The 13,679-nt window shown below is 39.8% G+C and overlaps 1 protein-coding gene across 3 annotated transcripts in view; it reads left to right on the top strand.

The window, feature by feature from the left end:
- The window catches only part of cdc45 (CDC45 cell division cycle 45 homolog (S. cerevisiae)), a 70,861-nt gene extending 57,931 nt beyond the window's left edge, over positions 1-12,930 (top strand). Inside the window, exons 16-19 of one of the 3 annotated variants that reach the window (XR_010021204.1) lie at positions 2,198-2,316; positions 3,741-3,832; positions 8,376-8,452; positions 9,726-9,761. Coding sequence is in view for 2 of the 3 variants with exons in the window: in XM_063073408.1 (XP_062929478.1) it covers positions 2,198-2,316; positions 8,376-8,452; positions 9,726-9,790 (261 nt within the window). In the remaining variant the exon portion in view is untranslated. Of the gene's footprint in view, positions 1-2,197; positions 2,317-3,209; positions 3,715-3,740; positions 3,833-8,375; positions 8,453-9,725; positions 9,793-10,260 lie in introns of those variants that run through there. The other 2 variants (XM_063073408.1, XM_063073418.1) reach the window with 2 other exon arrangements.
- The last annotated feature ends 749 nt before the right edge of the window (positions 12,931-13,679 follow it).

Here is a 13,679-nt window from a genome sequence, read left to right as displayed (position 1 = left end):
ATCAGTGGTTGGGAGGATGTTAGAGTCCATTATTAAAGATGAGGTTTCAGGATACTTCGTAAATCTTGGCAAACTTCTACAGAGGTGTGGTGTTAGGTGCTGACTTAGGATGGGGATCCCAATGCCTTAGAGTGGATAGTCCTACAAAGGGTAGTGGATTCTGCCCAGTACTCCCAACCGTTGAGCACATCTACATGAAACATTGCCATAGAAAAGCAGCATCCATCATTAAAGATCCTCACCACCCAGACCATGCTCTTTTCTTGCTGCTGCCATCAGGTAGCAGTTACAAGTGCCTCAGGACTCACACCGTCAGGTTCAAGAACAGTTACCATCCCTCAACCATCAGGCTCTTGAACAAAGGGGGATAACTACTCATTCTATTTCTGGTGTTCACTCAACTGATGGTCTCTCACTTCAAGGACTCTTTATTTTGTTATTTCATACACTCCTATTTATTGCTATTTGTTTATATTTGCACAGTTTGTTGTCCATTGATCCTGTTTACAGTTAATGTTTTATAGATTTGTTAAGTGCGCCCACAGAAAAAGAATCTCAGGGATGTATATGGTGACATGTATGTACTCTGATAATAAATTTTACTTTGGCTTATCATGTTTCTCAAAGTTCAATGTCAGCATGGTTTTCTTAAGGGTAAATATTGCCTGACAAATCTGTTGCAATTCTTTGAGAAAATAATAGGCAGAATAGGATCACTAAGAGGTTTACAAGTCTGCTGGGAATGAAAGGGTTAACATATAATGTTGATGCCTCTGGGACTATAATCTCTGGAATTTAGATGAATAACTGTGATTTCATTGAAACCTACTGAACTTTGAAAACTCTAGGGAGAATGGATGTGGAAAGAATGTTTCCATCAGGGTGAGTCTGGGGCCAGAGAGCACAGCCTCAGAATAAAAGGATGTCACTTTAGAACAGATGAGGAAGAATTCCTTTAACTAGAGAGTGGGTGAATCTGGAATTCATTGCTACAGATGGCTTTGGGGGGCTAAGTCATTCAGTGTATTTTAAATGGAGGTTGATAGGTTCTTGATTAGTAAGGGCATCAAAGATTACAGGGAGAAGGCAAAAGAATGGGGATATGGGGGAAAATAAATCAGCCATGATTGAATTAATTGATCCTTTTGCCCATTAGGTTGGGAGAGGAATGTCACTTGGAGCTGATGATTCTTAATGCTGTCGAGAAAAGCATACTTAAAATTATGTGGTTGGTTTGGGCTGGATTTAATTATGGTGTGCAACATTGAGTGTTTCGATTCTTACGTCATCTAATGACTATTAGGATACCATATTTGGTACACAGATCTGGGCACATTTATTCAGAGTATTACCTGTGTTGATAGTTCTCTTGAGATGTATATTAATACACTCCTTAAATATCTGTGGAACAAATGTATTTCAAAGTTTTATTTGTCTGCAAGTATGTAGGGATGCAGCTCAATTTCGTTTGTACCATAAAATTAACCAAGTGTGTCATATGTCAGATGTTTATCATTCCACAGATGCTGCCTCAACTCCTTGATGTTTAGCTTTTCGTTTGTTTTCATTTCAGATTTCCAACATGTACACTATTTCTGATTTTCATAAAATTGATTTTGAAATTGCTTTGCCGTTGGATCCCTTTTTTCTTCTTTCCCCACTTTTTCTTTTGTTGTCCCATTTATCTTAAATTCATTTACCCTAGAAAAAGCACTTAGCATTGGGTCACTGTGCTGTACTCCACGGCTAATTGGCTCGGGCTTAGAAGTGTGTAGGTGTGAAGAAATTGTTGGCACAAGAAATTTTAGTTATTACAACACCAAGCTGTGGTCAGCTAACTCATCCAAGATGAGCAAGACCATAAAACATAGGAGTAGAATTAGGCCATTCAGCCCTTTAAGTCTGCTTTGCAAAGTTTAAACTTTCATGTCTCTACAATTTTATGACGTATTTAAAGAATACTGAGACATGCTTTAAAATCAAACCCATTCAACCATGTCACATTAATAATAATTTGACAATAATCTTACACCTTATTTAATTAATGATTCAGAGATTATGCAAAATAAAAATGTCTGATAAAAGATTCGCCAGACATTACTTGAACTCGGTATGTAGGTTGGGTACAGTATCAGGATAGAATATTTAGTGAGAGATGTGCTTTCCACCTTAAATGTGTATCTATTCCATCTTTTAGACCAGGAGCAAACGGTGCAAGGTGCTTCCACTGGTCATGGCAGCACCAATGGATCCAGAGAAGGGAACTGTGATAGTGACCGGAATCCCACCAGAAACAGAAAGCTCAGACAAAAAGAAGTATGTAACCATGCTCTATTTTATGATTTCTTGAAAGAAGAAAGATAATGTCTCCCCCCCCCCGCAACTAATATAGCAGTAATTAGTGCATATATTAAATACACTTGCCAAGTAAGAGTAATTCCTTGCTGTACTGTATTTGCTGACTTCCTGTCTAACATATAGGGTGCATATAAGATTTTCATACATTTAGTTTTGAACATGTTAAAGCAGGAAACAAAATCATTTTCTCTGTCTTGATATTTATCAGGATTTGTCCTTTGCATTTGCTAGAATTGACTAACTAAGAGCACATGGGGTTTTCTTGCAGGTACTCCAGTTTCCTTACATATCCTAAAGTTGTGTAGGCCGCTAGGTTAACTTGCCGAGGTTGTTTTGAGTGGGAATAAGGTGCTCATTCTCAGGTTGTAACTTGAGGTTCAGTGCTTGGGCCCCGGCGTTCTACAGTCAAGCATACAGGTATGGCAGTTTTAAGCAGGTGATGAAGGTACATTGCCATGGCTGGAAGAGAGGGAGGAGGGGTAAATTTCAAATCAGGCTGACTCACAGAGGAATGAGAACCCCTCTCCCCATCATTTTGTTAGCAAATAAACAGTCACCAGAGAACAAAATTGAGGAACTCAGGGTTGGATTGCAGTTTTGCAAGGAAATGAGGTATTGCTGCGTTCTGTGTTTCACAGAGACATGTCTCACTCAGTTTATGCTGGATGCATCGCTAAGACCCGAAGGTTTCTTGGTATACAGGATGGACCAAACTGCTGATGTGGAGAAGGCAAAATGTTGGGGGTGTGGGGTGCTGTCTGTATTTCATGATAAACTCTGTGGTGCTCGAATGTTTGCCTTTTTTTTTGTTGTACTCTTGTTACCCTGACCTGGAATGTCTAACGATTCAGTTCCGGACGTCTACTTGCCAAGAGAGTTCTCCTCCATGATCTTGACCGCAGTTTACACCAAAAGCCAAAGGTAATCAGGCACTCGAGATATTGAATGCTGCTATCAATAAACAAGAAACTGCCCAACCCGACGCATTTCAAATCATAGTCAGGGACTTCAACCAAGCTTGTTTGAAGAAATCTCTGCCCTATTACCATCAGCATATAACCTGCCACACTAGGGGTTTCAACACACTAGGCCACTGCTATATTATGATAATGAATGCCTACTGTTCCATTTTCTACTGACATTTTGGGAAATCTGATCACTTGGCTGTTCTCCTACCTGCACACAGGCATGGCTCCAGCAAAAAGGACAATAAAGAGGTTGTCACAGGAGGCAGAGGGGCAGCTATGGGATGGCTTCGAGTCAGTGGGCTAGGCCATGTTCAAAACTCATCAGAGAATCTGAATGAATATGCCATAGCTGTCACAGACTACAGTCATGGACAAGTGTGTCCCCACATAAATCATTTGGTCTTTCCCACCTAGAAGCCCTGGATGAACCATGAGATGCACAATTTGCTGAGGGCCATATCAGTGGCTTTCGGATCTGGTGACCAAGTAAGGTGCAAGAAATCCAGGTATGATCTCCAGAAAGCCATCTCACGGGCAAAGTGGCAATTCTATACTAAACTTGAATTGCAGAAGGATGCTTGACAGCTTTGGCAGGGCTTGACTAGGATTACTACTTAAGAGTGAAACCAAGCAACGTGGGTGACAGCAGCGCTTCTGTGTGCTTTGACTGTCAAAACATGGAGGAGCCTTCAAGAACTCCCACAGCCCAATGACCCCGTGATTTCAGTCTCTGAGGCCGATGTGAGAGCATCCAACCTTAGTGCAAAAAGCCTGCTTCCATTAACCCTCACAATTTTGTGTACTGCAATCAAATCTCCACTCATTCTCTGCACATTGGGTGTCTGAAGATCTTTTTTTTTAATAGGTTCTATTGAGTTTCTTTGTTTGGTGGCTGCCTATAAGATGAATCTCAAGGTTGTATATCGTATACGTAAATGTACTTCAACCTTTGACGAAAATTAATCTCAAGGTAGTATATGGAGATGTATGTATTTGGATTTTGGCTTTTCCGTCTTGACTTTGTCAAAGTTTGCCTTCCATGCTATGCGATCAATGGGGCAAGTATTAAAACAGCAAAGTTCTTTAAAAATTACAACATCCTTCACCTCAAATGTAAAACTTAGCAAAGACAAGAAAATCTGCAGGTGCTGGAAATCCAAGCAGCACACACAGAAGTGCTGGAGAAACTCAGCAGGCCAGGCAGCATCTATGGAAAATAGTGAACAGTCGAAGTTACGGCCGACTCCTTTCATCAGGACTAGGGAAAAAGGATGAGAAGTTAGAGTAAGAATTTGTGGGAAGAAGTACGAGGTGAAACTGGGAGAGGGGGGAAAGAGATGGGAAGCTGATAAAGGGCTGAAGAAGAGGGAATCTGGTGGAGAGTAGAAGACCATGGAAGAAAGGGAAGGGGGAGAAGCACCAGAGGGAGATGATGGGCAGGTAAGGCAATGAGGTGAGAGGGGAAAGGGAATGGTGAATGCTGGGGCAATTACCGGAAATTCGAGAAATTGATGTTCAGCTCAGCATCCCTGGCATTGCCGAAGTTCTTGCCAATGAAGTACAACAAGCTCTATTTTAATTCTCACGGAAGGTTTTTTAAGCTAGGTCTGCAGGTTTAATTTTCATTTATTTTTCCATAATATGGTCTGGGCTTTAGATGTTTGAAAAGGGGTAGGGAGAGGGGTAAAAGAGTTGGAGGAGTTGCATTACTAATCGGTTGTTTTCATGGTGTCCAGGGTGACTTCCTAACATTGGTTGGCACCTCCTTAGTGCAAAAGGTTTATAGGGAGCAGAATTTGTTATGTGTGTTCAGGAAGGATTCCTAACACATTGTGTAGATAGGCTGACTAGAGGAGTGGCCATACTGGATTTAGTACGAAGCAATGGGCCAGGTTAGGTGTCAGATATCTGTGTGGGTGAGCTTTTTAAAGAATGTTACCTAAACTCCCCTGACCTTTACCGTAGCCTCGGAGAGGGATGGGAGCAGACAGTATGGGAAAGTACAAACGTTTGTATGTAACTGGGGGAGAGGAATTATAGAAACATAGAAAGTAGGTGCAGGAGTAGGCCATTCGGCCCTTTGAGCCTGCACCGCCATTCAGTATGATCATGGCTGATCATTCAACTCAGAACCCTGCACCAGCCTTTCCTCCATACCCCCGATCCCTTTAGCCACAAGGGCCATATCTAACTCCCTCTTAAATATAGCCAATGAACTGGCCTCAACTGTTTCCTGTGGCAGAGAATTCCACAGATTAACCACTCTCTGTGTGAAGAAGTTTTTCCTCATCTCGGTCCTAAAAGGCTTCCTCTTTATCCTTAAACTGTGACCCCTCGTTCTGGGCTTCCCCAACATTGGGAACATTATGATGGTAATAGGCAGGAATTTGAGGGTGTATATTGGAAATGCACAACAGAAATGTGGAGGTTGTATAGGGAGCACTTGCATGGGGCTCTGCATGGGTTTGTCCCATTGAGACAGGGAAAGGGTGATAGGGTGAGGGAGCCATCGTTGACAAGAGATGTGGAACATCGAGAGGAAGAAATAAGGTTTCTTAAGGTTTAGGAATCAAGGATCACATAGGACTCTAGAGAATTACAAGATAGCCAGGAAGTAGCTTACGAATGGATTTGGGTGTGCTAGAAGGGGGCATGAGAAGATCTTGATGAGTAGGATCAAGGCATTCTGCATGCATGTGAAGATCAGGAGGTGACTAGACTCAGGGTAGGACTCTTCAGAAAAAGAAGAGGAAATATTCCTGGGGTTGGAGGAGGTAGAGGAGATCCTTTGCTTCAGTGTTCACTAGTGAGAGGGACCTTGACATTTGTGAGGACAGTGTAAAACAGGCTGATATGCCAGAAAATGTCAATGTTAAGAAGAGGATGTGATGGAACTTCTGAAAAACATTAGGATAGATAAGTCCATGGGGCTGGATGAGATATACCCCAGGTTACTTTAGGAAGTGAGAGATGCCTTTGGCAATGATCTTTACGTCCCCACTGGTCACAGGAGTAGTACCAGATGATTGGAGGATGATAAATGTTTTTCCTTTGTTCAAGAAAGGAAATAATTCTGAGAAATTATTTGTATAGACATCTGTTGGTCTCATGAGACCACAGATTTACACCTTGGACAGTTTCCAGGGCGCAGGCCTGGGTGAGGTTGTATGGAAGACCGGCAGTTGCCCATGCTGCAAGTCTCCTCTCTCCACGCTACCGATATTGTCCAAGGGAAGGGCATTAGGACCCATACAGCTTGGCACCAGTGTTGTCGCAGAGCAATGTGTGGCTAAGTGCCTTGCTCAAGGACACAATGCACTGCCTCAGCCAAGGTTCAAACTAGCCACCTTCAGATCACTAGACGAACGCCTTAACCACTTGGCCATGCGCCAACACCTGAGAAATTATAGCCCGGTGAATATTACTTCAGTGGTGGTCAAAGTATTGGGGACGATTCTTAGAGACAGGATTTACAAGCATTTGGAGAAGTAATCTGGGATAGTTTTTTTTTTTGCAGGGATCTGTTTTGGGACCCCTGCTCTGATTTTTATAAATGACCTACATTAGGAAGTGGAAGACTGAGTAATTTTGCAAATGACTTGAAGGTCAGCGGATAGTGTCGGAGGCTGTTGTAAGTCACTGAGACTTGATACGATACAGGGCTGGGCTGAGAAGTGCCATTAGAGCTCAAAGTGGAAAAATGAAGTGATTCACTGTGGAAGGCCAAATTTGAAGGTAAAATACAATGTTAATGACAGGATTCTTAGCAATGTGGAGAGATCTTGGGGGTTCATGTTCCATAGATCCCTTAAAGTTGCTGCAGAAGTAGATAGGGTTATAAAGAAGGCATTTGGTGAGTTAGTCCTCATTAGTCAAGAGTCTTGAGTTTAGAGCCACAAGGTAATGTTGGAACTCCATAAAACCCTGGTTGGACAATACTTGCAACATTGTGTTCAGTTCTGTCACCTTTTATAGGAAAGATGTGAAAGGTTTAGAGAGGGTGCAGGGGGGATTCACCAGGATGCTGCCAGGGTTGGTGAGAATGTCTTGAGGATAGGTTGAATGAGCTCGGGCTTCTCAGGAGTGAAAGAGGATGAAAGGTGATTTGATAGAGCTATATAAGGTGATGAGGCATAGATTGAGTAAGTAGCCAGAGACTTTCCCAGAGTGGAAGTGGCTAATAAATATGGTCATTAATTTTAAGGTGTAGGGGAGATGTCAGAGGTAGGGTTTTTTTTTGCTGTAACCCAGTGGTGAGTGTATAAAGCACCCTGCCGGGGTGGTGTTAAAGGCAGATAGATACATTAAACATTTAAGAAACTCTTAGTTTCTCTTGGCACACGGATGATAGAAAATTGGAGGTCTATGTTGGAGGAAGGTTTAGATTAATCTTGGAGTAGGTTAAAATGTCAGCATAACGTTGTGGACTGAAGGGACTGCACAGTGCTGTTATGTTCGATGTTAATGTGTTAGATGCATAAATGTGAACCAGTGCCGAATGGGAGGGAAGTAAGTGGGTAGCAAGGAGCTTTAGAAAGACTGACATAGCATTGCATACCCTGTATAATTCAAGCGTGTGTGATTTGTTTTGCAAGTCCTTTATATCATGATATAATGTAACTGCAATTTGTGATTTAAAAAAAAATTACACCCACATTGGGGCCCACAATACAGGAACAGCATTACACAATCAATTCCTGAACCTGTGATCTCTGGTGCAATTTGGGTTTGCAGTCTTAAGATTGGGGCGTTGTTGAATGAGCTTTGTGGAATTTAATCACGGCATTTGACTTTTTTTGAGTACTGAATGTTGATGAATGGAAAAAGTAAAAAGTATTCAGTTATAACAACGTTCACCCTGAGCAGCAAAAGATTTGCACAACAAAACAAATTTAAAGAGGATTAAAGATGCAACTACTGTGTAACCTTGTTTGTCAAGTTTTTATTTGTCAATTGTAACAACTCTAAACTAGTGCAATGCTTTGGATTCTGAAGCAGAGAGTAAAATGGTTGGAGATTAAAATAAAGAATTGTCACACTCTTTTCCAGTTTCTTTGGCAAAGCATTTGAAAAGGCAGCAGAAAGTACCAACTCAAGGACTCTGCATGATCATTTTGACAGCTCCGGTGAGTATACTTCACTGTGCCACCAAGCAATCAAATTTCCTTATAATGTTATCAGTTACTTTGGCAGTTTTAGGAAGTATCTTTCTTCATTCCCTTGCATATTTGTAATTGATAGCAGGGAGTATCCCTTTCTCAAGTGTTTGGGGAATATGTGTCAAAGATTTTGTGCCTCACTTCAAACAGAATTGTTTTAAGACTTCCTTTTAATAGAGTAGTGGGAAATCATTCGGTACTTGAATATTACAAAATGGCACTTGTGCGCTAACAAGAGAAAACAATGCCAACGACATTTTAGAAGGGCAAGATTTGGTTTTAGCAAACTCTGTTTGTTAAATATGGAATTCATACTCATATTACAGGGTCAAAAAAAACATGAAGTCTGATGCAGTATATCTGAAGTAATGAGCAGCACAGTTTTCAAGTGTGAAATCTGTTCCACAGCTCATGTGAAGAAAGCATTTGGCACCCTGGCAAATGCCTTTTTCACTTATCAGGGCACTGAATATAGGAGTGGAGACGTTATGTTGCAGTTGTACAAGATATTGGTGGGACCATTATAGGAAAAGTATCATTAGACTGGCTAGAGTGCAGAAATAAAGTTACAAATGCTTCCAGGACTCAAGGACCTGAGTTGTAGGGAGAGGTCATGCATCTTGGACTTTACTCTTTGCCATATAGGGGATTGAGGGGTGACCATAAAGGCTTACAAAATAATGAGGGGTAGCGATAGAATGAATACACATTGTTTCTCCCAGAGTGGTTCTGGTATGAAATGAGCTGCCAGAGAAAGTGGTTGAGATGGGTACAGTAACAGCATTTAAAAGGCATTCAGATAAGTATGTAAATAGGTTTAAAGGAATACAGGGCAAACCTTTGTGAATTGCATTATCCTAGTGGGTATCATGGTGCACATGAATGAGATGGATGGAAGACCTGTTTCCTGACTCTACAATTTGTTCAATATATTGCAGCAAAAATTATGCAGTTTCGGTATGTGAGAAAATCCTTTGTATACACTCAACAATAAAACTAGTTTTTTTTTCAAACATTCACACACACTACGTTCCATCCCAGACAGTTTGAATTACTTTTGTGTGTAGGGCTTTGTATCAGTTGGTACTGGTCAGACCTGCACAATGAAATGCTAGTACTGTCAATGTAGCGTGAAGGTAGCTTGGGCTGATACCAGCATTGGATGGAGGACTGGTGACAACTGCTTCTATTTTCTTGTTTTGTCTGTTCTTTCCCACTAATCTGTAGTCCTTTCTTACAGTAATAGAACTGAAAATGGAGGATCGCAGCAAATTTCTAGATGCGCTTATCTCTCTGCTGTCATAAAGGTGAGTGCAACTTTATTGGAGTGCTTGAAGTTTCTGGTGTAACACGACTTTGTATTTAGAAAAGCTTTATTGTAATCTGCCTAGGGTGTTGATATGTAAAAAAAATAAAGTTTTTACAAGTACACATTTCTTGTCACTTGGCTTTATTGTGCTGTTTATCCTACTACCATCTGCACAATTATCCATGGTTATTTTCTTGAATCTATTTCAATTGCTGCATTTTGATTGAACAACAAAGATGTTGTTCAAAATATTATCAAGGACAAATTTTACTTTCTGTTGCTCAGAAGTAGTTTATTTTAAAGAAAGAATTAATACTAAGATGATTTATCTTGAGGCTCAGTGTTTTACTTCAGCCTTGTAACATTCTTTTTCTTGATGCTTGGCTAGATATCATAGACTTGAATGTACTTTGATTTCCTATACCTGGTGAGGTTCAACTGATATTTCCTGTTTCTTGTCCCTTAGGATCATGCCTGGTGATTTTTTTTTGGACTCCGAGGATTGGAGATTCTCTTGTATTTAGTCTTGTGATATGAAAAGAATAGAAATTGTCTGACTTTCCTGGTGTTGTTTTACTGTACTATACATTGTAAATTGTGTAATATTGTAGGTGTGCTGTTTTCCAGATTTTACTTTTGTAAATTTTAAAATTAAATCAGTACCAATTTTATGTATTTGAATTGTTTTACAACTTTGTCCTGTAGTTTTTTCCATATTATTTTTGGGTATAATTTGCACAGTGATATTGCAGATGTGCATGAAGAATTCTCTGTTTTGGCTGCAATTGAGACTGCGACGCATTTTTTCCCTGTTGTTTTTTCCCTAATTGGCAAAACTAGCATTAGATTAAAACAATTCACCAACAAATGTGGGAGTTGAGAACATCTTGTAGTTTCATATATACATGCTGATCTATCATATTCCCTTTTCTGTTCCGTCCCACCAGTTTAACTGATGATTATTTTTCACCGTGGTTCCAAGAATACACTAATGTGACCTTGTGACCGTGTGATAAAAGCTCACAAAATTTCTGGTTTAAAGAGTCAGAACAAAGCTGTAATTCCTCTTGCATCAGCAGTAGTGAATGCAACAAGAATTTTGAAACAGATTTCATTACTGCTTGAAAGGCCTACTCCTGTTCCTATGACAGCAAAAAAAACCCAAATTCTTCCCATGATAGGAGGCACTGTAGAACGGGCATCTTCAACTATATTTGGTTCCCCTGCACCTGTTGCTGTCCATACGACCCGTTGGGCAAATCTGAAGTCTTTTTAACAGAAGGGCTTTTATTTGAGAAAGAACTGGCACTGGCATTGGCTGAGCACCTCTTGATTCTTCTGCCCAGACTTTGTGTCTGTGTTTCTAGTGAGTGTGTAAGAAATCGCTGCTTGCCAAGTACAGAAGCAGAAACTCCCAGGACTCAGCTTTCTGTCTTCTGTATTTTTTCACATCTTTCACATCTTTCTGGTGCTCTTTTTAAACAAAGGTTATGCACTTAGCCAATGAAATTATTTTGCTTTTTATTTTCGCAGGCACTAAATTCTGCTTTTTTACAACTTGCTACCAAAAATTATCAGTGAGAAACAGATGACTGCTTTGGACCACTAGCTTCCTATCAAGAAGGAACTTCCTCACAGTAGCTTTTTTTAAGTTGAATACCACACTCAAAATTTTCTGATAAGGTACATTGGTACTGAGGATGCAGTGAGGTGAATGCATCCAGAAACTAGAATCGCTTAACAAGTTCTTTACATAAAGCTCTCCTCAGTGCCTTGACTTGGCTTAATAATAGAATGGTCCTCTAAGCTCCCACTTCCTTTGAAGTATGCCAGAAATAATTACAGTAATATCTATTGAGTGAAAGGCGAAGGCTGGTTCTAAAAATATATTTTGTGAAATCAGCATTTGTTTTCCTTTCTCCCAGCTCTCTTCCTAAGATCTAATCCAAGATGAAAAGCACAAAGAAAATAAATCTAACAGTATTTAAAATGGGGGGGGGGGTGAACATTACAGTAATCACCAGAGGACAGATTGAACAACTGTGCTGTTGGAGGTGAGGAATGGCTCTTTGTTATCCAGGAACTTTAAAAAGAGAATTGGATCTCCAGCTTAAAAAGTAAAATATTTAGACTGGTACAGGGAGTATTTGAGTAGCTATTTCAATCATCTGACGTGGGTAGAATGGGGCAAATGCTGAAAGTGAGGTATTGCATGTTTCCATGAAACTTGGAGTTAATTTTTTTGAAATGTTTTTGCTTGTGCATCTACTTTGATTGACTTTAGTGTATGTGAAGATTCCCATGGATGGTTATGTTGGTCACTGAAATCCAATAAATGGCTTCTGTATCAGGCATGTCTATGAACCTGATTTAATATTTGAGCTAAAGAAGGGTATTTTAATCACTGTCAGCTCCTTAAGGTTAACCTACTTTAGAACCAGCATTTTTCCATAAAATGTGTTTTATTCGTTTATAAGTAATGTGATGCAGAGAATTTGGCTCTTGTTTTATAGTGGAGATTGAAACAGACACAAGTATTTTGAGTCATTAATTGGAAGTCATTTCCCCAATCATTTGGAAGACTAACAAAGCTGAGTATGCACAAGGCAGAGGTTTTGGGATCTCAGTCCATACAACTTGTCTTGGGTTAACAACTGATGGTTTAGTTGACTGCAATATGATAAACCATTATAAAATCAAGAGTATACAATAATTTAGTACTGATATCATTAGGATTAGGTAAAATATCTCTGTTACAAGTCATTGCTAATTGCCTTAAAACATCTGTGTTTCTGCGCTCATTTAACCTTTGTCCTGCAGTTCTCCATCTAGTTCACTGTCATAAGTGATTCGTGCTGAGTAATTAACTATCACAAATGGACTTTAAGAATGAGAAGGTAATAAAAGAAGAAATGAATAGCTAAAGAATGTAAATTCCCAAAGTTTTTTGATTTAACTTTTATTGAAGATTGTTAGAAGGCCAGGTCCTTGTGTTTCAATACATTTGGAGGCTTTTTAAAAAGTTTTATTTATACTGTATTTGTCAACCTTATTTACCCAAACCTGGTATTTTCCATTTGTTGTACTGTGTATTTACTTTGTCTCTATACATAACATCTAAATTAAAATGATGATATTTGCTGACTTGTTCAGACATTCTCTGAAAAGATTTGGTGAAATTGTGTCAGTAACATCTTTGTTTTTCATCCCATTTACCCCACACTTTAATTCTGCTGTCCTTCATCATCAATACCAATATCGCACTCTGCTGAGCAGCAGTAGATGAGATGGTCACTGGTCCACATGAGCATCTTGTACACTTGTCCAAATTGTGCTGTTCTTGAAAATATGAATGTTGTATATTTGAGATTTGTTGCTGGTTTATTCCTGCATTTTTCCCTATCCCCAGATTTTAAGGCTTAAATAGCAAACTGTGTCCCCACCTCCCTCAAGCCATCCAATTCGCCTATTAAGTCAGGAGGGAAGCAGCCATCCTTGATATATGGTGCAATTTGCATTTGCCAACATTTTCTTAAGAACTTCAAAGCAATGGGAGGATATTTAATAACTTCAAGCAACATCAGGTTATGCAGCTGTTTCCTGATATCCGGCATTTGGGTAAGCTAATGCAATTCTATGCTTTGCAGTTCACGTTCAGTGTTCAAAGAATGTTGAGAAAAGATGTTTGAATAGCATTTCGGTGGCTCATGCACAGCCTCTGTCAACCTGCAGGCCCAAAAGAAACAGAGGAAACTTAACCTGCACAGCCAGTTCTTGGCTCAAGTGCTTGTCCAAGTAAGTGTACATAAAGAAAGTTAATAGATAGCATCATAGATGATTTATTTCAGCAAGTAGAACAAATTTCAAAGCAGCAAAACTAAGCCA

The sequence above is a fragment of the Mobula hypostoma genome, chromosome 2 (genome assembly GCF_963921235.1).
Source record: "Mobula hypostoma chromosome 2, sMobHyp1.1, whole genome shotgun sequence".
NCBI lineage: Eukaryota > Metazoa > Chordata > Chondrichthyes > Myliobatiformes > Myliobatidae > Mobula > Mobula hypostoma.
Note: the sequence above shows the minus strand (reverse complement) of the source record. Positions and strands in the feature narration are given on the sequence as shown.